Here is a 21,789-nt window from a genome sequence, read left to right as displayed (position 1 = left end):
ACGTCCGTTGCTGTCCATCATAGATAACGTGACACTGAAACGATCGTATTACTAGAAACGAAGGTATTGGTTTTGTGACTTCCATTTTAGCCACTCGCACTACATTATACACTGGGTATCGAAAGTTCCCCGACCATTGTTCTTTGTCTACACTATCGACAGTTACAAATTCTCGCAGTTTTTCTTTCACGCTATCATCGTCCATTTCCAATGGGAGATTAAAGACACGCACAAATTTCACTTCCCTTCCCGCATCTTCTAATGACACTTTCACACTATTGCCATCAGCGTAACGAAACTCCATGTTAGGCCCATGTTGTTCTAATAGTTTTTTGATTGTCGCTTCTCTCACAAATTTAACATACACACAACGCAAAATTGTCGGGAGTTGTATTCCCATCAATTCGTCAACATGCAGACGGAATTGTCCGTGAATAAATTCATGTATATCCGTTACCCTCGGTTTAGGAGCATTCACTGGAAAGCTTATCTTTATCGTATTTAACCTATTCATTTCGTTATTCTTACTTGCCACTATAGTACTTACAAGTTTATCGATTTGTCTCTTATGTTACAAGTCCAATTTTTCAGACGTAGTTGACTCACTAGCTGCACTCGGGGAACGCACTACCAGAGAACGATATCAGCACGTCCAACACCCACGGCGTCCACCGAGGAACTACCACTCGGCCACAGGGTCGGGCTCAAACAAGTTTATCTACTAATTTGACGTAATGAATATTTTCTTGATATGTTCAGTTTGCTTATATAGTATATGGATGGTTATTTTTTTCATTCTGTACCGTTACATAATTCGTAAACATCTATACGTATTTTGGCGGCGATGTTACTACGTTTGAAACTTCGTTGTTTTCTCAACAGCTGACGATTTTCACGAAACCCGCTTCATGAACAAAGTGCCCCTATTTTGCCAATGAACACTTCCAGTTGACGAATGCGCACTTTCGTCCATGGTCTCAGCTAAGGTATCCAGACAGTATGTCTGTAGGGCCACCCCGATGGTGGAAATCTCGGTGCCTTGTAAGCAAGGGGTCCTGTGTTCGATGGAGGCACGTAGTGTTATAATTCAACATTAAACTCTAGGTCCACCATGACTAACTTATTTGTACATAAAGTGGATTTATAATAAAACCTCAAATAAATTTAACTGATTCTTCTAAGCTTTTAGGCCCAAAACATTAACAAAATATAGGATATATATTATTCGTAACTCCTTTTCGCTCTTAAATATTACAGTGAATTTATACTTCTTTTTCTAAATCCTGCAATATTGCATATTTCCCAGTGATGAATTTTTTCTTTACATATATTAATGCTGGACTAAGAACGCCTCAATTTCCAATCAAGCTTTGCAATCAAGGGGTCCAGTAGAGACAGTAGAGACATATATTGGTTCGGATCCCATTCAGTCCCGATTAGTCTATCTGTTCACAAATCAGACTTGCGACAACCCATTATCTCTTTACCTTAATATCCAGGAACAGTAACTTGTCGATCTGAATTCTAATTTGCTAATTCTGCACATGTTTACATAGTTTACGGTATTCTTTTGTATTAAAATCGTTAGAATTAAATGCAAAATTTACTTTAGTTTTCCTTCAAAACGCTTTGAATTCAAAGCTTTATTCTTCCATAGCATTTGAACTTCATTGAAAAACAAGCCGGGGAAAAACGCCGCGGGCTGTTTCCATTGCATGGCGACTCGAAATCTGGGCAGGAGTCCGCGAGGAGTAGCGATCGACAAGCGAAAATAACAATTATGCCAATACAAAATTAGATTATAGCAGTATACATTGACTTGCATTTTGTTACTTCCAGTTTGCAAATGCAGCAGTAGTCACGTTGTCATTGTGCACATATTTTGATTGAAAGAAAAGCTATAAGAAAACTGAGGACAATGTCAGAATGTTAAAGAACACGGCACACATGAGTGGCAAGAGAGAGGGGAGAAGGTACACATCGCGAAAATTGGTTGCTATTGCTAAGACCCTTCATTTATTTCTGACATTCATTTGCATCCTCGCAATTAGCCAGAAGTGATAGAAATGCGATGTCAAATAAACTAAATAAACTAACAATAAGTATAAAACAATTGCACAAAACATGCATGACGCTACGAAAGATGGATTTTTGAATTTAGTAATCCTCTCTCAACAGTGGCGTAGCAACATATAGCGAAGCCCTGGATGAGATTAGAATTCGAGGCCCCCATCCAATGGCGGAAATTAAAGGGAAGTGGGGGTGAGCAGTCGCTCCCCTTTTTTTTCACTTTTGCGCCAGAACTGTGCTAAACCTTATCTGCCAAGGGAAAGTAAACTGTCCTTGTAATTTTTGTTTTATAATCATTGATGCGTGTTTACAAAACATTCCAATTCAGTCGGGACAGTCTATTCTTTCAAATCCCTGTCCCAATTTCTTTCAAAACTCAAGTCGTAATTTGACTAAATGTGTCGAGGTTTTATTTTGGAGGACGTTAACCCCCATTTAGACATGTTCTTCATTTTAATAATGATTGCTAAATTAATAATAATTAATTAATAATTAATAACGATTTATTCTTGATACTTTGGACCTTAACATTGCAAATCTACAATTCTACAATTAGGAAAGGTAATAGTAGGCAAATAGTTCACCACCATTTTAATTCTCTCATTACTCTACATCCTGTGTTCTTCTAAGGGTTCATTGATTCTTTTGATGCGAAGCTTATGTTGACTGCGTTTCTATTTCAACCCTTTATCATGACACTGTGGAAAACAGACAGAATGAAAATACGGTGGAGATGGACATATTGCTTTTACCGTTGGGTGTACACTTAGCACTATATCTACGAGCTAGCATTAGCTCGCACAATAATACTACCAAAACATTGGTGGTCACATCCAGTACTCCCAACAGCATTTCGCCGACCAGGGTCGACCACCTGGACGGAGTGGTTAGCACAACGCGCTATGATGCTGTGGGTTCCGGGTTCGAATCCAGGATTGGGCATGGACGTTCTTTGTGAGTGTTCCTTGATCAATTTTCATCATATCATCACTCATCCTCATCATCGCGATCAGCCAAAAGTGTCAGAAAATCGATGTAAAATAACCTAACTCAACAAATCTAATAGCATTTCGGATGATCCCTTTTGTTCCACATTTTCGGATCTGTCTCCAACCTCCTCAAACAAATTCTGGGTACGGGCCTGTTCTAGGAAGGAATAAAACAACGCAAGCGTATAAATGTCTCGCGCTTGCTTCGTGCCAGTTGGAGGTGTTTGTTGTTAACTTACTAAAATAGGGAGTACAAGGTCAAGAGAATGAAGAGAATACAAGAAAAAGGACGTTCTACTCAGTGAAAGAATAAATGTGTAAAAATGTGTAAGCAAGTTATCGTAAATTTTTCCTAACTGTTTCACATGAGAAATACGACGATCATTTTTTACTTATTTCGTGACCCTTAGACTTAAGACCTGCCTGCCTGTATGTTATGCCTCTGATTGGACGAATTCATTCAAATTATAACGTTTAACTTGAATTTAAAACCAGATAAATACAGAATGTTTTAATATTAATGCCAACAAAAAAAATAGCATTTTCCATGTCCCCCCACTTCTATTTATAACATTTTTCGTATCAAGCTCCTTTAAGCGCGAAGTCCCGTGCGGTCGCGCACTTCTTCAACCCCTTGCTACACCCCTGCCTCTCAATGCTTTGGATTGCCTCGAAAGTGAATATTCTTTACGTTGCTAAACTAACGTTTTCCCCCTAGGATAGTGAAATGATCCACATTAATGAAGCGACTGAATAATGCGACGTATATTTACGTTAATTTTTAGCGTTTTTCTACGTCGTAGGTTAATCGTTAATGAGCATTAATGGTGGAATCCGAATGAACACGATGATATATTCATTCCTCACCAAGGATTCAAAAGTAGAGCTTTTGGCTTCGTAGCCACTTCTTCATGGAGGCTGGAAGGTAAGTAATGAATACATTTGATTAGATGATTTTTAGCGTCGCTTTTTTTCATTTTTGGCTAATCCAAACGACGAGAATGAGTAATAATATGATGAAATTGATGAAGGGCACCGTCAAGGGAACACCATGCCATGTTCCTCCACCGCGTGTCGAACCCGCGACCCTTAGATACATCAGAGCGTGGTGTGTATCATTCATGTATCCTTCACTACGGCAGAGATCGAAAATGTGTGGAGCCATATCATTTGCTCGAATGGTGTCACGGCAGACTGCCATACACAGGTGAGAACTTTACCTTTTATAGCAGTCGCCACATATATTTTGATGGCATAAAATCTTCGCTGTCCCTTCAAGTACATTTGCTTCTGTAACTTTGTAAATATTGTTATATAAAGACCACACTGAGGGAAGGAATACGCTATCTTTCACTAAACCTGAATACTGTGTGACCATTTACTTCATTGCATTATTAATTATAAAATGCAATCAAATACACGGCTATAAATTATCAGGTTTAGAACCGGGAAGAGTATTTATGTCGTTTACATTTTATTTTGCCATCTAGAAAGTAATGTTTACTACAGTTGATTTAATATTTTCGTTAAGGTCATGGAAGTCAAATATGTTGTTTCCAGGCATTATATAAAAAATTAAATCGATGTCTTCAACTCGAGCTTTTTCCCTCAAAGTTTTCTGGTGGGGAACATTATCAAATGTACATGTCATTGTTCTCTCGGTTGTTTTATGCATAAGATGGCGCAGTGGTAGCGTCGTTGCCTTGTAATCAAGGGATCCCGGGTTCGATAACCAGTGGAAGCTCATAGTGGTTCGGATACCACTTTAAACTCTGGGTCCAGTCCCGATTAGCCTTATTGTGCATAAAGTGGACTTAGAACACCAAATCAATCAATCAATTATGTATAAGCAAATGCATTATACGCATATAATAATGCGAATATCTCTGCGTAAGCATTTGTATGTTATATTTTTACATTTGAACTATGAAGAAACACACGCAAACCGAAGTGACGAGCAGGACACAGTTCCTACTTTGTGAAAATAACGCAATGGAGAGATCAAGCGTAAGATACCGTGACAACAGACACAGGGGGGAAATGCGCGGTGAACTTACTACAAGCAGGGAAGCGATTGTTTTGCCCCTGCGACGTTGTCGGGTGAAGACTTTTCCCTCTCGTCTAGTCGCACGTTAAACAGAGCGAGCGAGTGCAGAAGACGTCAAATACGTGTAGCATGCAACGTCGCAAAAAGACATCACAGCTCTCTGTCCACGGTTTCGGCGCGGCTGCAGAGGCGAGAGTGAAAACTTCGCTTCACTTATCAGTGTTGCCAAACACGACTGTTAAAAAAAGAACTGCATTGAAATTAAATGTAGTTAAGGATTGCAATCAAGCCGTTAACTTTGAGAAGTATAAACGTCTGTCTTCGTGTTCTACGAATAGGGATCCTATGTTCGAATACCGTACGAGTCTTGGGATGCTTCCAAAGAAATCTGCAGACGTCCATGATTAGGGGTGCATTTGCCCTCCCCTGGCCCCATGGACGCACGCTTATGATCCCCGTGATGGAATATGTAGCGCACAGCCAGGGCTTTAAGATCAAATTTGTTTTGTTATTGTTTTTATTAGTAATTACCTCAGGTTTCTTCCTCTGAAGTTAAATTATTCATGACGACGATTTATGATTACATTAAAGACATTAATGAACATACACAATGAATCCATTTTGGTCGGAACTCGAACTCGGAACCTTGTTCGGCAAGAAATAAAAATATCCATAAGGCATGAGTGTTTCATTGGAGATGTTCCTCTACTTCCGTCATTTTTATCACTAATATATTTCTTTAATATACCATAATAAGTCACAACTACCTAAAAATAAATATTATTTTGCATTTTCACATGCATATGTTTTTTTACGGTTAGAGTGTGAACTGGCACTTGTTTATTTTGATTGTTCATTATGTTTCGTGTGTAGTTAAAGATAGGAAATATGCTTGAGGAACGATTAGGGCTATAAGAATTCCGTTCGTGTCGGAGTGGTTAGCACAGTGCGCTACGATGTCTGATGTCCTGGCTTCGAATCCCGTTGTGCGTATGGGTGTTCTTTGTGAGTGCCCCTTCATCAATTTCATCATATCCTCGTCGTCGCGATTAGAAAGAGGTGAAAGAAAAACGACGCTAAATAAGAAAATAAAAAAGACCTATAAGAATCAATATTATTTCCGGACGTGTCCTACATTTTATAGTTGTGTCTGGCCTCCGGAAGGAATTTGAAAGAAATCTCAAATGTCTTATACGTATTTTGAGCATCACGTAACTTCAAATTAGATGGAGAAACAGAAAAACTGAGGGAAGTCTAAGATAACGTGGTTCCTTGGAGAAGTATGCTTAAATCAAAGAGTGTGCATGGTTGCTACTGGATGTTCGGAAAAACAATTACAATCCCAGCTCAGAAATTACTTCACGATTTTCTAGATCCGAAAAAGTCCGGATATATGTATAAAAATGCTTACTTTGTGAAGTTTTATCGATATAAGTGTCGGTAATTTGTTCGAAGTAACAAGTAATTTTTGTCGTTATTGGAGAAATAAGGCACACAATTCTTTTTTTTCCCAGTGTATAGTAGTTTTTTTTTTACATATTAATAAACAAGAACTTCCAGACTTTGTTTAAGAAATATTGAATTTTTTCCTTCCCGAATCATGGATTGTTTTCTCTTCCTGGCCCCACATCGACGAACAACGTTCTGTCTTACATACACAAAAGGCAATCAGATACAGCCGTGCTATTAATTAGCAGCTGAGGAATTTTGAACTCAACCGTTCACTTCAACATTAATTTTTCAGCTGAAGATGTGTCATATTCTCGTTATATGCTAAGATGTCCTAGTAACCTATTATAGTTACTGCAAATACGATCGCGTTCAACATTTTGAGACAATTTGTCCTACTTTCCGCTGACGAGTCATCTGATAGCCCTATGTGTGATGGAAACTGTTTTTACTCAATTTATGATATAATTTATTCCAGCATTTCCTTCAACTTCTAGTACCTTGTTATTTCCTCCAATGCTTACACAAGTTTTCCTTCGTGCTCGACCTCTGGGTTCAGAAATGTTTACAACACCCCCATCTCCCGCGTGCAATAGCAGGCAACAACACTCTGGAATACCATAATGTATATAACTTGTTTACTATATATTTTACGAAAATATTAGAATGTTAGCTTGATATAACTGTGGATTGGAACGAACGAAATAAAATACCTGTTTTATACGCACACTGGAACGAGCGCAGGCCTGCTGTGAGTCACTCTGGCAGTGAAGGTCACTGATCGAAGAAGTTGGTGCTTGCTTACTACAAGCAGGCGCCTTATCTTTCCTCAAGGAAACACTACTTTCTTTCGCCAGACTAATGGTGAACATTTACAGGAACGTAAGGAGTAGTATAGTATTCTATTGGAATTAGATTTCGTGGTGATTAAAAGATATCATAACAATAAGTAAATCTCTTTTGTGACCTACACTGAACTTATTTTAAAGTTTCATTGTCATGTGAAAGCGTAAATTTAGAGATCCTTTTTCCTTACGATTTCTAAACAACCGAAGAGTGTGGTGAACGTGAAACTACTTATTGTTCGCATCAACGATATGCATTATACAAATGGTCCTTAATAAAAAAACCTATTACATCACAGGAAGTAATATTTATAACAATTCTACCAGGTACCCAACGTAACCAATATTCAGATTGATTCCAAGCTTCTTTTTGGGTTATTTTTTGTCGCATTTTTACCTCTTGCGATAATCGCGACGACGAAGATGATGGGTAATGATACGAATGCAATGCTGCATCTAAGCCTCAACAGGTTTCAAAAATGGATCCTCTGGTTTTGTAGAGAGTTACGGTGATTTTTATTTTTATTTTCATTTGGTATTTTAAGTCCACTTTATGCACACAAAGGCTAATCGAGACTGCATCTACAGTTTAAAGTGGGATTCTAATCACTGTGTCTCCACCGGGTATCGAACAGGGGACTCCTTGATTACAAGGCGACTCCTCTACTACAGCGCCATCGGGAAGGATGAGAGAGAGAGAGAGAGAGAGAGAGAGAGAGAGAGAGAGAGAGAGAGTTACGGTGACTACGATAATGAAGAATTGAAAGTAGCAGAACGCCTAAGCTATTCATTTGTCAATATTGGAATCGTTAATGAATGTTATGAATGTCAGTTCAAATTGAAAAAAATAAACTACTTGTAAAAAATTTCCAGAGTGCCGTTACAAATCTTTAATTTTTCTCTTTCCACACATTACTTTGCTACTATGTAGATATTTGCATGCTAAGCTGTAGGAAGTGCTGCATTTTCAGGTTTGGAATTGCGATTTATTTCTGAGAATGGAGTGAGTAGTGGGAAAAGGATCGCCTCACATGTTTGTATTACACCTCCCCGCCAAAAAAGACACAAAATTTATATCGGCTGTTGTTCTTATAAGGAAATATAACATGCATGAATTGTGTCAAGAAATATTGGAGCCTATTCACATCCCTACGGAACTTGGAAGAAAGCCCACGTAGAAATTGGGAAGTTCCATTAATAGGCAAGTAGTCGACTGAAACGCAAGTTAATTTTCAGATTGCTAATTCCCAAGGTATAACATGCCTTGGTAGATGTGTCTTGCATTTTCTGTACTTTGTTATCAGTCGCTTTGGTCTCTCCCTAGGTTAATCACGGCAATAAAAAAGTAAAGTTTTCCCGTGTGCATAGCACCACGCCATGAAGGCGTATAGGGGGTGCGAGGGTAACGCCAATAATGAGGAATATTTTTTAGACAAAGATGATAAACAGACACACAGGAATAATCACTCTTGCAAAAAAGTCAGAACTCGAGTCTGGAACCTTCGATGCGAGGTGTGTTTCTTTTTCCAACTATATCTCTGTGTTTTCGTTAGATTCATGGTATTTCGTGAGTTGATAGGAATAAAGTAAATAAATAAGACAAGTGGGTTGAAGGGACTGTAGAATCGTAGATATGGAACCATTGAGAAGATATCTATCGCCTAGATAAAAGAATCTCTATATCCCCTTGTGATAGAGAACTTATTAGAAGAATGAAAATACAGATTAAACGAACAAATTTGATGTGTATCCTTTCGTCCAAATGCCTAGAAAACAATATTACATACTTCTTCACTAATATAAAACAATTTTAAAAAACTGTCCTTGTTGGGGATCGGACCTAGATCTCAATGGTGAAAGCTCTGTAGGCTAACCAACACTCTATCAATAACACCATGTTTCCTTTTTTCCAGTCAGTGTGTTTCCTTCCTCAACACCTGAAGACGGAAATGCGTCTTAATTTCTCTCATAATTGTTTCATTGCCTATTAATGGAAACCACGTAAGTCAAAAATAGACGCATTCTTTCTGTGAAAAGTCCCATGTTTCGCACATCGTGCTTCTCCATTTACTGTTATTTGAACATTCATTGGAAGTTAAAACTTAGCTTTGTGTGTTTGTTTTCACGTGCATGTGTGTGGGAAGAGAGGTGTTAGATATTTTTCTGGGTATTATTTTCGTTCAAATCATTAATATATTTGTAAATTATGGAATTTACTGTAATGCATGGAGTGAAAACCAGTTCGTCAGGTTCGTTCCCAAACAACATTAAATAATGGAACGTAACGTGGACCGAGTATTATTCCATGTCGAGAACACGAGACATTACGATCGACAATCTTCATCTCGTATTTCTCTTTGGCAGCACAACTCAATTTTGAGAGATGTATACCCGTGACTGGTATACAAGCCGCAGAATTGCAATGCTGGTTGGGTTGTCTAGTCACAAGGCGCTTGGTGGTCAGACATGGATGGCTTGCTTCAGGGCTTCTTCAATAGGGTCGTTAAAACCCAGAAGTGTCCGTGACTGTACATAAAACTTTTATCTCGTAGTTTTGCATCTTCTTCTTCTTCTCTTGGTCTCCTATATCACGTGATGTAATTAAACCACTCAAATGCAAACTTTGTTTCTCACTGCAAATTAATAAATTCACTGATAAGTTTATTTCTATGTTTCACATCAACAAAGTCGAAACACTGCTGTTTACAATTACAGGAATCTCCGATGTGGTCGTCTGGGTCCTAAGTTTCTTGTTAGCGTCATTTAAACTCCAAAAATTATTTCACTTTTTACTACGGTTTGTAGATACACATGGTCCTTCGTCACATTCACTCATTATGCTATGAATCAGATTTTGCAAAAAATGTTACTCACAAAGCAAGAGTCTAAAGAAAGAAGAAATTCACGTTTAAACACTTACGATGGGTCAACCCATTGTAGAACAATCTCTGTTGTTTATAAGTCTTCACTGCCTCCTCCGTTGTGAAATAGCGAATGCAATTGACGGTCACGTGCACGTTTAATGTTGGCCGGGCGTTGGAAGAAAGCACAATTTAACAATGGATTGCACGGTGCACAAAGAATGATATCCCTTACAAGAAAAGAAAACAAAAAAAACAGCATGACAAATTTCAATCCGACAGTGTTGCCACATGCAGCGCGATCACTATAGTGGTGAAGTTGCTTTCCTAAAATGGCTTGCCTCCTTTTTTCCTTTTTTCCCTCTATTAAACTGACTTACCTTTTTCTTCCCCTGTAGGCGAAATATTCAAGATTTTATTTCTCAGTGACTAACTTTCCTGTTGTTCTGACATTGCGTCCACATCAACTACATCATTCAAGCTACATGAATCTGCTGTTAACTCATTTTCGACCATTTACTGACTTGCCTCCCTTTTTCCCTGTAGATTGTATACACTATATAATATTGTACGTTAATGGCACTAGTTCACTTAAAGAAAAAAAATCATTGTACGTATTTACTAATATATTATGTTATATTATTATAAAAAAATCTGCCAAATTGATGTATAGATATATATTATGTGCGATATCAACGTGTTTTATTTTGTAATGTACATGCACCAATGTCCCTCAGGGGTACTTTCTGTGTGAAAATTGCTCAATTGCTCAATTGCTGTGGTGAGCTGATCCTTGCCTCAAGGCAATTCCTGATTCTTGCCCGAATTATATGCTGTAGTACGAGCCATGTTATTCTTGTTATACATCCGGTACAGCAAGAATTTCAACAGTACCTTATATTGAGTGTTTTCGAAATTAATGGAAGAAACACTTCAATAGAAAAGTATATCAATGTAGTAATATTCTTCTTAATATATATAAATGGATGTATGTGTGTATGTGTGTTTGTTCCAGCATAACTCTCGAACGCCTGGAGCGATTTCAACCAAACTTGGATCACGTATCACTTGCAAACTAGAAAGAAATACTATGTGGGTAAGACACCCCTGGCACACCAAGGGGTTGGGGTGGGAGGAGGTGACATGTAAAAATAATCGAAAACGACCGATGTTAGTGAAATCCATAGTTTTCGGGGTCTCTAAGATGAATAGAGACACTCTCAATGCCGTTCCAATTAACGTTCATCACCTATCGGGATGGCGGGTGAGAGGGGGTGAAAATTCAAATGTAAAAAATTACCAAGATTAGCGTCGGATCCATAGTTTTTGGTGTCGCTAAGCTAATTGGTGATATTCGCGACGACCAAATTTGGTGTACATTTGACTTACAATGTGGAATGAAATACTGTGGGGGTAAGACACCCCTGTCATCCCTAGGGGTGGGGGTGGAATAATGGAGACATGTAAAAATAATAGAAAACGACCGATATTAGTGTGGGATCCATAGTTTTCGGAGTCGCTAAGACACATAGGGTCACTACCAATGCCGTTCAACTCCAATACACCCCTAGCACCCCTAGAAGTTGAGTTTGGAAGTGGGTACATGTAATACGACCGACATGCCTGGCATCTTCTCAAACGTGCCATTGCAAACCTCCCTCACCCACCACATACCTTACGTGATCTGAGACACACTGCCATTCAGGAATGGGACACAATCTTCCACAACATGTATTGGATAACCTGATTTTCAGCATACCCCGTCGTATTCGAGAATGTCTACTTGTTCGTGGAGGCCACACACGTTACTGAATAGATGGCGAGGGGTTTCTGATATGTTTACTCAATTTGGTAATTGGTGATATTTTCGTTGCATCTTACTTTGGTTAGGAAAACCACTTTGTTTCTTTTGTTTCTTTAGTTATATCTTCCAGAATTTTCTTTAGCTATGTTTTGCCTTTTGTACTTTCATTGCCCAGTCGGAGGTATCGACATGTGTGGCTTCTGTGATTCCGAAAATAAAAATTTAGTTATATGCAAAACTTTTTTGACCAGAATATATTACTTCTTAGTTTGTATACTGTACTTATACTTTGAAATACCTGTAAATAAAATTTGTTACATTTTACACTATAGTCAGAATCCATGAAATACCCGAGCGACATTTCAAAATGATTGTTTTCATTTCTTTGATTTCACCGACAACACAAGTGTTCAAAATTAGTCGTGGGCGAATTCGAGTCCTTATCTGCGAGGATTGAATATTTATTTCAGTTATCTATATGCAATGCATTTTCATATTCAAATATAACGTCTTAATATACTTACTCTGATACAACCATTTCACCTTCAGTCTTATTAATAGAAGAAATTGGGCAAAGAGAAACTGATGGAAAAACAACCAAATTCGGTGTGTTGACAATCGACATTCCAATTGGGTTTCTATTTGCGTTCTCCCAGGTTGACACTGCGAGTATAATGGAAACGACGAGAGACATCAACCAGGCAGAGAGCCAGAGGCACCTGTAAGATGAAAAAACCTTACTTCATAATATGAAATGTAACGTAATAAATGATCTTGTGTCAGTATTTAGTAAATATGTACTACTGAAAAAACTACAATTTTTTTTTGAATATTATTGTTAATTTCTATCCTTTCTTACTTACGCTCTAGCTATCTTAAACCCGAAGGATTATGGCTGAAGCAATACAAACCTTCCACGATCAATCCTATCTTTCCCATCCTTACTAATTTCTTTAAGTTCAATTTAAACCTTCTCCCTCCATGTTCGTCTTGACATTCATACAGTTTTCCAATCATCAAATTTTCATCAAAGTTTCCTGTAAACTCCTCTTTCCTCTCCCATTCGTGTCACATGGCCAGCCCACCTAACTCTCCGTGATTTAAATATTCTCATGTCCGGACATGAATACATACCATGCAGTTCTATATTAGGTAACCTTCTCCACTCACATGAACCCTCATGCCTTTAAGGTCCAAGTAGTTTTTTAAGTACTTTATTTTCAAATACTCTTAATTTATGTTCCCCTTTTAAGGTAATGAACGAAGTTTCACATCCACATAATACTACACACAAAATTATTTTTTATCTATTTTAACTTCTAGTCCAATATATATATAGCCCCAATCCCACCACTCACTCACTGACTCACTGACATAAATGTTCTCCATGAAGGAAGCCCCGGAGGCGAAAAACGCCCGATTACGACCCCCCATGAAATCGTCCCAAAAGACCGAGAAAATTCAAAAATCGCTCAATTGGCCCTTTCTTAAGGGTGAAAATGCCCTTTTTTCACGTCCTTAGCAACCGTTGCCACGGGCATTTCTTTTGCACACATTGTTTCCTTCAATTCTTAATTGTCGAGATACATTATAGTTCTCAAAGATCAACAAAAGATGAATCAACTTTTGGTTAGAAAAGGTGCTTCAAACAAGGGTGACATCTACTACATAAGCAGTTTAAGCCCAGGTACAATTACGTATAGGTACTTATGTTAGTAAACTCAATGCGAATATATTTACATCGTGGTTGTTTTAATTAAATGTTTAGAGGTATAATAACAAACAAATATTTAGAGAGTTTCCGATACTTGTTGTTCACCACGGAAACGGAAGTTGCTAACGAACTTAAAGAAAGTTTATTATCACCCCGAAAACTACTGTAAGTGAAATATACTAGAATTTTCGTATTTCAAAATTCAAGCGTCAGAATTTATTAGAGAGGCAAGGCAGGAATTTGAGGGAAATAAAGGAAGACAATAATTTTCCAATTACGTTTAAAAATGTGAAAATGACAAAAGACGTAAATATTGCATTTTCAATTTATTGTCGTTATTGAATTCGTTTATGCAAGACATCCAGCTAATAATCTTGAAACGGTTATTAATTACTCAGTTTATTATTAAGAAAATAGACAATAATGTTTTGAATATTTGTGCCTTATTAGAGCCCATACACACACAAAGTTACTTTCTAAACTTTTAAAATTAGTGAACTTATACACTTGTCCCCCTACATCCAATAAAACATGCAGACATTTTATCCCATCTATAATATGATTACGCCCACAAAGTGGCCGAAGGTCACGCATGCGAGCCTACAAGACGTGGCCTTGGCCACGTCGAAAGTACGCGAGTCCTATATATATAAAGCCCCAATCCCACCACTCACTCACTGACTCACTGACATAAATGTTCTCCATGAAGGAAGCCCCGGAGGCGAAAAATGCCCGATTACGACCCCCCATGAAATCGTCCCGAAAGGCAGAGAAAATTCAAAAATCGCTCAATCGGCCCTTCCTTAAGGGTGAAAATGCCCTTTTTTCACGTCCTTAGCAACCGTTGCCACGGGCATTTATTTGCAGCACACATTGTTTCTTCAATTCTTAACTGTCGAGATACATTATATTTCTCACAGATCTACAACACACAGATGAATCAACTCCTGGCTTTGAAAAGATGGCTCAAACAAGGGTGACATCTACATGATAAGGAGTTTCAGCCCAGATACAATTACGTATATATAATGGTAAACTCAATGCGAAATTATTATCTACATCGTGCTAGTTTTAACTAAATGTTTATGGTGTATAATGACATGCAATTCCTAAGAGCTTGCCGTGACTGTTGTTGTCCATGGAAACGGGTGTTGCTAGGGAACTTAAAGAAAGTTTATTTTCACTCCGAAAACTACTGTAAGGGAATTATGCTAGACTTTTCGAATTTCAAAATACGAGCAAAAGAATTTATTGCAGAGGCAATGTAGGAATTTGAGGAGAATGACGGAAAACAGTTATTATCCAATTATGTTCAAAAATGTGAAAATAACAAAATACGTAAATATTGCATTTTCAATTTAGTCGCTATACAATTCGTTTATGCAGAACATCCAACTACTTATCTTGAAACGGTTATTACTTACTCATATTATTATTATTAAGAAAATAGACAATAATAGTTTGAATATTTGTAATTTATTAGAGCCCATACACACATAAAGTTACTTTCTAAACTTTTCAAACTTGTGCACATGTTCCCCATCATCCAATACAACATGCAGACATTTTCAGTCATTAAGATCTATGAAGAACCCCATCTATAACATGATTGCGCCCACAACGTGGCCTAAGGTCACGCATGTGAGCGTACAAGACGTGGCCAAGGGCCACGTCGAAAGTACTCGAGTCCAATATATATAAAGCCACAATCCCACCACTCACTCACTGACTCACTGACATAAATGTTCTCCATGAAGGAAGCCCCGGAGGCGAAAAATGACCGATTACGACCCCCCATGAAATTGTCCCAAAAGGTCGAGAAAATTCAAAAATCGCTCAATCGGCCCTTCCTTAAGGGTGAAAATGTCCTTTTCTCACGTCCTTAGCAACCGTTGCCACGGAAATTTTTTGCAGCACACATTGTTTCCTTCAATTTTTAATTGTCTAGCTATATTATATTTCTCACAGATCAATAGCACACAGATGAATGAACTCGTCGTTTTGAAAAGGTGCCTGAAACAAGGGAGACATCTACATAATAAGGAGTTTCAGCCCAGATACAATTCCGTATATATTGTTATACTCAATGCGTAAATATCTACATCGTGCTTGTTTTAACTAAATGTTTAGGGGGTATAATGACATGCAATTCCTTAGAGCTTGCCGTGCCTGTTATTGTCCATGGAAACGGACGTTGCTAGGGAACGTAAAGAAAGTTTATTTTCTATAGTATACTGTAAGTGAATTATGCTAGACTTTTCGTATTTCAAAATACGAGCGTCAGAATTTATTACAGAGGCAAGGTAGGAATTTGGGGGGAATGACGGAACACAGTTATTATCCAATTACGTTCAAAAATTTGAAAATGACAAAAGACGTAAATATTGCATTTTCAATTTAGTGTCGCTATTGAATTCGTTTATGCAAACACATCCAACTATTTATCTTGAAACGGTTATTACTTACTCAGTTTATTATTAAGAAAATATACAATAATATTTTGAATATTTGTACCTTATTAGAGCCCATACACACACAAAGTTACTTTCTAAACTTTTCAAATTAGCGAACATATACACATGTTTCCCATCATCCAATACACCATGCAGACATTTTCAAAGTCGTTAAGATCTATGAAGAACCCCATCTATAACATGATTGCGACCACAACGTGGCCGAAGGTCACGCATGCTAGCGTACAAGACGTGGCCAAAGGCCACGTCGAAAGTACGCGAGTCCAATATATATATAGCCCCAATCCCACTGACTCACTGACATAAATGTTCTCCATGAAGGAATTCCAGGAGGCGAAAAATGCCCGATTACGACCCCCCATGAAATCATCCCAACAGGGCGAGAAAATTCAAAAATCTCTCAATTGGCCCTTCCTTAAGGGTGAAATGCCCTTTTTTCACGTCCTTAGCAACCATTGCCACGGGCATTTTTTGCAGCACACATTGTTTCCTTCAATTCTTAATTGTCGAGATACGTTATATTTCTCACAGATCAATAGCACACACATGAAGTAACTCCTGGCTTTGAAAAGGTGGCTCAAACAAGGGTGACATCTACATAATACGGAGTTCTAGCCCAGATACAATTACGTATATATTGGTAAACTCAATGCAAAATTATTATCTACATCGTGGTTGTTTTAACTAAATATTTAGAGGTATAATAACAAACACTTATTTAGAGAGTTTGCCGTGCTTGTTTTTCACCATGGAAACGGACGTTTCTAGGGAACGTAAAGAAAGTTTATTTTTACCCCAAAAACTACTGTAAGTGAATTATACTAGACATTTCGTATTTCAAAATACGTGTTCTATCACCTTTTTTTAAAATACAGGAACCATGAAAAATATAGGATATTTTTAGGAATTTCTTCTGTTTTCTATATAAGAAAAAAATATTTTTTTAATTTGATGTATTAACGAATTTCGACGCTACGTAATTACTTCAACTGTTCTTAAATCAAATCAATGTGTTTGTTCTTATTGAGCTTTGTAATATCATATTTACTTTAAGTCAAATTAGGTTTTCGAACTCATGGTTCTTCTGTGTGTACTTCATATACTTCAGATTTATATCCGAAATGAAAATTTGAAAAATTCATAAAATAGTTCTTCCATCTATTTAAAATAAATCGGGACGTGTAGTAGCCTTACATAGATTGTTATAAGACTAAATTTACTCAATATTGGAGACTGCAATCTTCTGTAGCCATTTTCTCTCTCCGATAAACCCATTCAATTGTACAAGCACGAAATTGGAATTCTTGCAAGATCTAAAGAATACTATAATTTTCTTAGGTTTTTGTGAGTTCGTACTAAAATAAATAATATTGTAGGGGGAGGTGAATGTTCTACATGACCCCTCATCTGGGTATAGGCTTACTGGATAAGTAAGTACTGTACGGTTCCAAATAGTTAGATGTTTGTTTGTGTAACATAAGAGCGACACCAAATTGGAAACGCAATATTTAGTTATTTTGTCATTTATGCAATTTAAAAAATATTTATTTTCCTACTTTTCACCTTTAAATTCCTATATTGCCTCTGTAATAAATTCTGACGTTGATATTTTGTTGCACGTAATTTTCGGGGTGAAAAAAATATCTTCAATTTCTTAGCGTATCAACGTCTCTTTGCGTGGTCAATAACAATCATGGAAAACAACGAAATCATTGTTAGACCTCTAAACATTTAATTACATTGGCCGTGATGTAGTTACGAGTAGATTTGAATTTTTAGTACAAAGTTTTTCATAGCTGATTATGTAATATATTGGCAGAAATTGCTTGTGTTTGTGAGTTGCACGATTTTAAACTGTGCATTGAATCAATCATCTGTGTATGACTGATCTCGAGGGCATATACGAAGCTTGAGACCTTCTAAGAAGGCAGAATCACATTTGGAGCTTAATTTTGAGCGGACAGAATCAGACTTGGGCATAATGTTGACGGGGCAGAATTATGCATGGGCTAATTGTGAGGTGACAGAATTAGACTTAGGACTTAACTTTAGCTGCTATAATCAAAGCTGGGGCTTAGCTTTGCAGGAATAGATTTGAAAAGTTTTCCATATCATAAAAACTGCGTCCAGGGTTACATGCTAATAACTGTTACGTTTGCGAAATCACAAATATTACTCGATATTAATTTGATCCTCAGGTTCCCTAATGTGTAAATTTTAATAAACCTCATCGCCCCCGCCAAGTTACGCCTATGCTCGAGGGTAAAGTGTGATAAATAAATGCTCTACTCGCCTCTGGAAACGGACTTTGTTGGGACCTCAGAAGAAAGCAGTCATACCATTAAAAATGAGGTAAGTGTTCTTTTAACCTCGTTTTAGAATTTTTATATTTTTGCATCTTTGTAATTCCGGTCGCCAGGTCGCCATGGCGAAAACAAATTTCAGCTTGGAACTGTGATCTTTTGCTGCAATACTGCCGTTTTTCTAAGTTTGCATGTACGAAATTTTGAAGATTCTAAGTTCAAATTGCAGTACTGCGTAAGTTAGCAAATTATATTTTTCCAACGTTGTGAGCATTCCATAGAATCAGTAACAATTTCTTACTCTTTGTCCCCTAACCCCCATTTCCCACATTCTCACATAATTAAGCGATGTTTTGAATACGGTGATGCTCAGATTCTTATAGATTGATTGATTTGCTTTATTTTACTTCGCTTTTTGTGTCACTTTAGGCTAATTTGGAAAGATGGAGGTAATTGACGATATGATGAAATTGATGAATGAACACTCAGAAACGCCCATGCTCAGGCCGGGATTCGAACCAGGGATCCCTGGTGTCGTAGCGCGAAGTGATAACCACTCCGCGACGGGGGCCGGCTCAGCTTCTTTTAATATGCACATTTCCTAGTTGGTGGTTGACACGTTCTAATTATTTATGAACGCGTCGTATTATTTTACTATTAAACGTATTGTTATATTTATTAATAATAACTTGATAATACTCAGCGGTGAACGATGAGACTCGGTGAAGTGCACAGACTGCTCTCAGGTACAGGGATAGTGTTAGGCAAAGACAATATTCACAGCACAGAGAAATAACACCACATTACTGCAGTATGTATAAACTGAAAGGTTTCTTTATTTATTGCAATTATAATGTTAATATACTTGAGACGAAGGCGAGGATTTCGCTTTGCCGAGGAATTGACTCAACTAAAACGCATAAACTCAATGCGTGGCTATCGGCAAGCCTATGCTCACAGAGACCTAGCTTGCGCCCCGTACTACCACACCAAGAGATATGCAATGATAACTGAGCCAATATTTGCTCTTTAGCCTTTTATTTCCAAATTAATCCTTAGGCTAGCTTTATTACTTAACGTAGAATGGTTGCAGTATTGTGCATATCATCAATGCATGGCTATCGGCGTACCTATGTTCACATAGGCCTAGCTTGCGCCCCGAACTACCATACCAGGATGTATGCACAACACCGAGGAGTTCTTTTTTTTAAGTTTAAAAGCTTCGTCGATCCGTGGCGAAAAAGTGTGATATTTCTTACGCGATATCCTCGCTTTTATACTATTTTCGAGAACACAGATTCAAGTACAGATGAATCATTCAGTATCTACATTAGGATACTATCGACAAAACTGACATCTACACATGTTTAGAAATACAAATTCACATAGTGCACTCTCGCGAACATGAAGATACATTAAACTACTCATAATAGAGCATAAAATACAATAAACAATAAACAAAAGTTATACTTTAAAACAAGTTGCAATATTACATATAAGAACACAACATTTAAATGTCTTTTCATAAAAGTATATTATATCAGTAACATATTTTAAAGTTGTGACGTCACATAAAAATATGGATCATGTCATCTGCCCCTTCCTTTCGGAAACTAAGTTTCAGGAAGGAAGTTATTTACCTGGAAGAAACTTAGTTTTAAAGTACAAACTCTTTCTTTTTATCCTCCGAAAAACGCACCAGTTGTAGGTTATCCAAGTTAACCTTATCATATAATTCTTTAGTCTTTGGAATTAGCAATGTCACAACATTATTTTTCCACTTTGTCTACTAGATAAGGTCCTATCCACAACAGGAATAACTTTTGAATGGTCTTATCTAGTGAGGAGCTTAAGGAATGGTTTTTCACCATCACGAAGTCTCCAACTGTCACTGTCGTGGCGTTTCCCTTCTGTGTTATATTCTTCCATAGCTTCTTCTTCTCCCTGACTTGGGCTAAGAACAATTTGGACTTCCAATCCGGTTGGGTTTCTTTCCGTTCGGGCCAATTGAAATGTGTTAGGATCTCTCTGGGTATAGGATGATTGAAGAATAGTTCATCAGGCGAATATCCAGTGGTCTCAGAAATATAATAATTAATCAACAAAACGACTGGAGGCGTATGTTACCATCAAGTTTTACCAATAATTAAGGTGCTCATACAAGATGAATATCAAGGCACAGTAACATCTCATTGTTTCCACTTTATCAAATCTTCTTTCAAGAGCTTTCTTTTTGCTATAGGTATGGGATATGGAGATCGATACACAGGTTCTGTGGTGGTGAGTTCAATCTCACACTGGAAGTTTTTAATAGTACCTGGGCTCTCGGAAAATACATCTCTATGCTTCAATAAGACATCTTTCAATTGGCTTCTACCCCTTTCGCATAAAATCTCATTCGCATTGACCTTCTGAAGAATGTCGTCAGGACTAGCCGTCCACTGATCGACATGGGAATCTTCACGGACTTCTCTTACATACGTCCCTGTCGAAGATACATTATTCACGAGGTCCTGCTCTACCGGAACTCCGTCTACGGTGAGGGATAACTTCTCGAGCTGTAGGTCAATTCCTGCTTCATATTTCCTGAGGAATGGGTAGCCCAAAATAAAGTCAGCTTCGGGACCTTTCAAGACAATAAATTTCTTCCAGCAATCTCTAGATATACTTGTCTGCATCCCACAACTCTAGTTTTGTTTCTCTCAGTGAAATCAGTCAGCCTAACATCTGGACATGTTTGTAACTGCAATGACGGCAGCTTCTCTTTAATCTTCTTCCAAATGGCGTAGCTCATGAGATTACATTCGCTACCAGTGTCCAGAACACAAATAAAATCGACGCCTGTTACAGTTGCTTTAATTAACGGAGCCCTGGGTAAATTTTCCTTTCTAATTGCCTGTTGTAGTGCTCTATCTAAACTTTGTTCTCCTTCATTGAGAGTCAGCACAACAAAAAATCAAAATCATATTTTTGGAAATCATTTTGCTCTATATTATCTAAAGATTATGTTTCAGTGACTTGGAACTATAGACCTATTTTCATGTCATCATGCCTTGCTAAATTATATGAACATTTAATACTGATCAGGCTCAGGTGGTGGGTTGAATATATTCAGAAATTACCCGAACATCAAATGGGATTTAGAAAAGGAAGTGGAACAGTGGATGTACTAGCGACACTAATTTTGGATATATGGCTATCTTTCATATGGCAGAAATTTTGTATCGTAGTTT

General features: G+C 37.6%; 1 protein-coding gene across 1 annotated transcript in view; it reads right to left on the bottom strand.

Moving 5' to 3' along the window:
• Positions 1-12,780, bottom strand: part of LOC145992600 (pickpocket protein 19-like) — an 829,803-nt gene extending 817,023 nt beyond the window's left edge. The window contains exon 1 of the mRNA XM_083128954.1: positions 12,590-12,780. Coding sequence (XP_082985080.1) covers positions 12,590-12,759 — 170 coding nt within the window. The 5' untranslated portion in view covers positions 12,760-12,780. The remainder of the gene's footprint in view (positions 1-12,589) is intronic.
• Positions 12,781-21,789: the final 9,009 nt, after the last annotated feature.

The sequence above is a fragment of the Lepisma saccharinum genome, chromosome 9 (genome assembly GCF_977018435.1).
Source record: "Lepisma saccharinum chromosome 9, izLepSacc3.1, whole genome shotgun sequence".
Lineage (NCBI taxonomy): Eukaryota > Metazoa > Arthropoda > Insecta > Zygentoma > Lepismatidae > Lepisma > Lepisma saccharinum.
The sequence above is the reverse complement of the archived record's forward strand: the minus strand, read 5'-3'. Positions and strand labels throughout refer to the sequence as shown.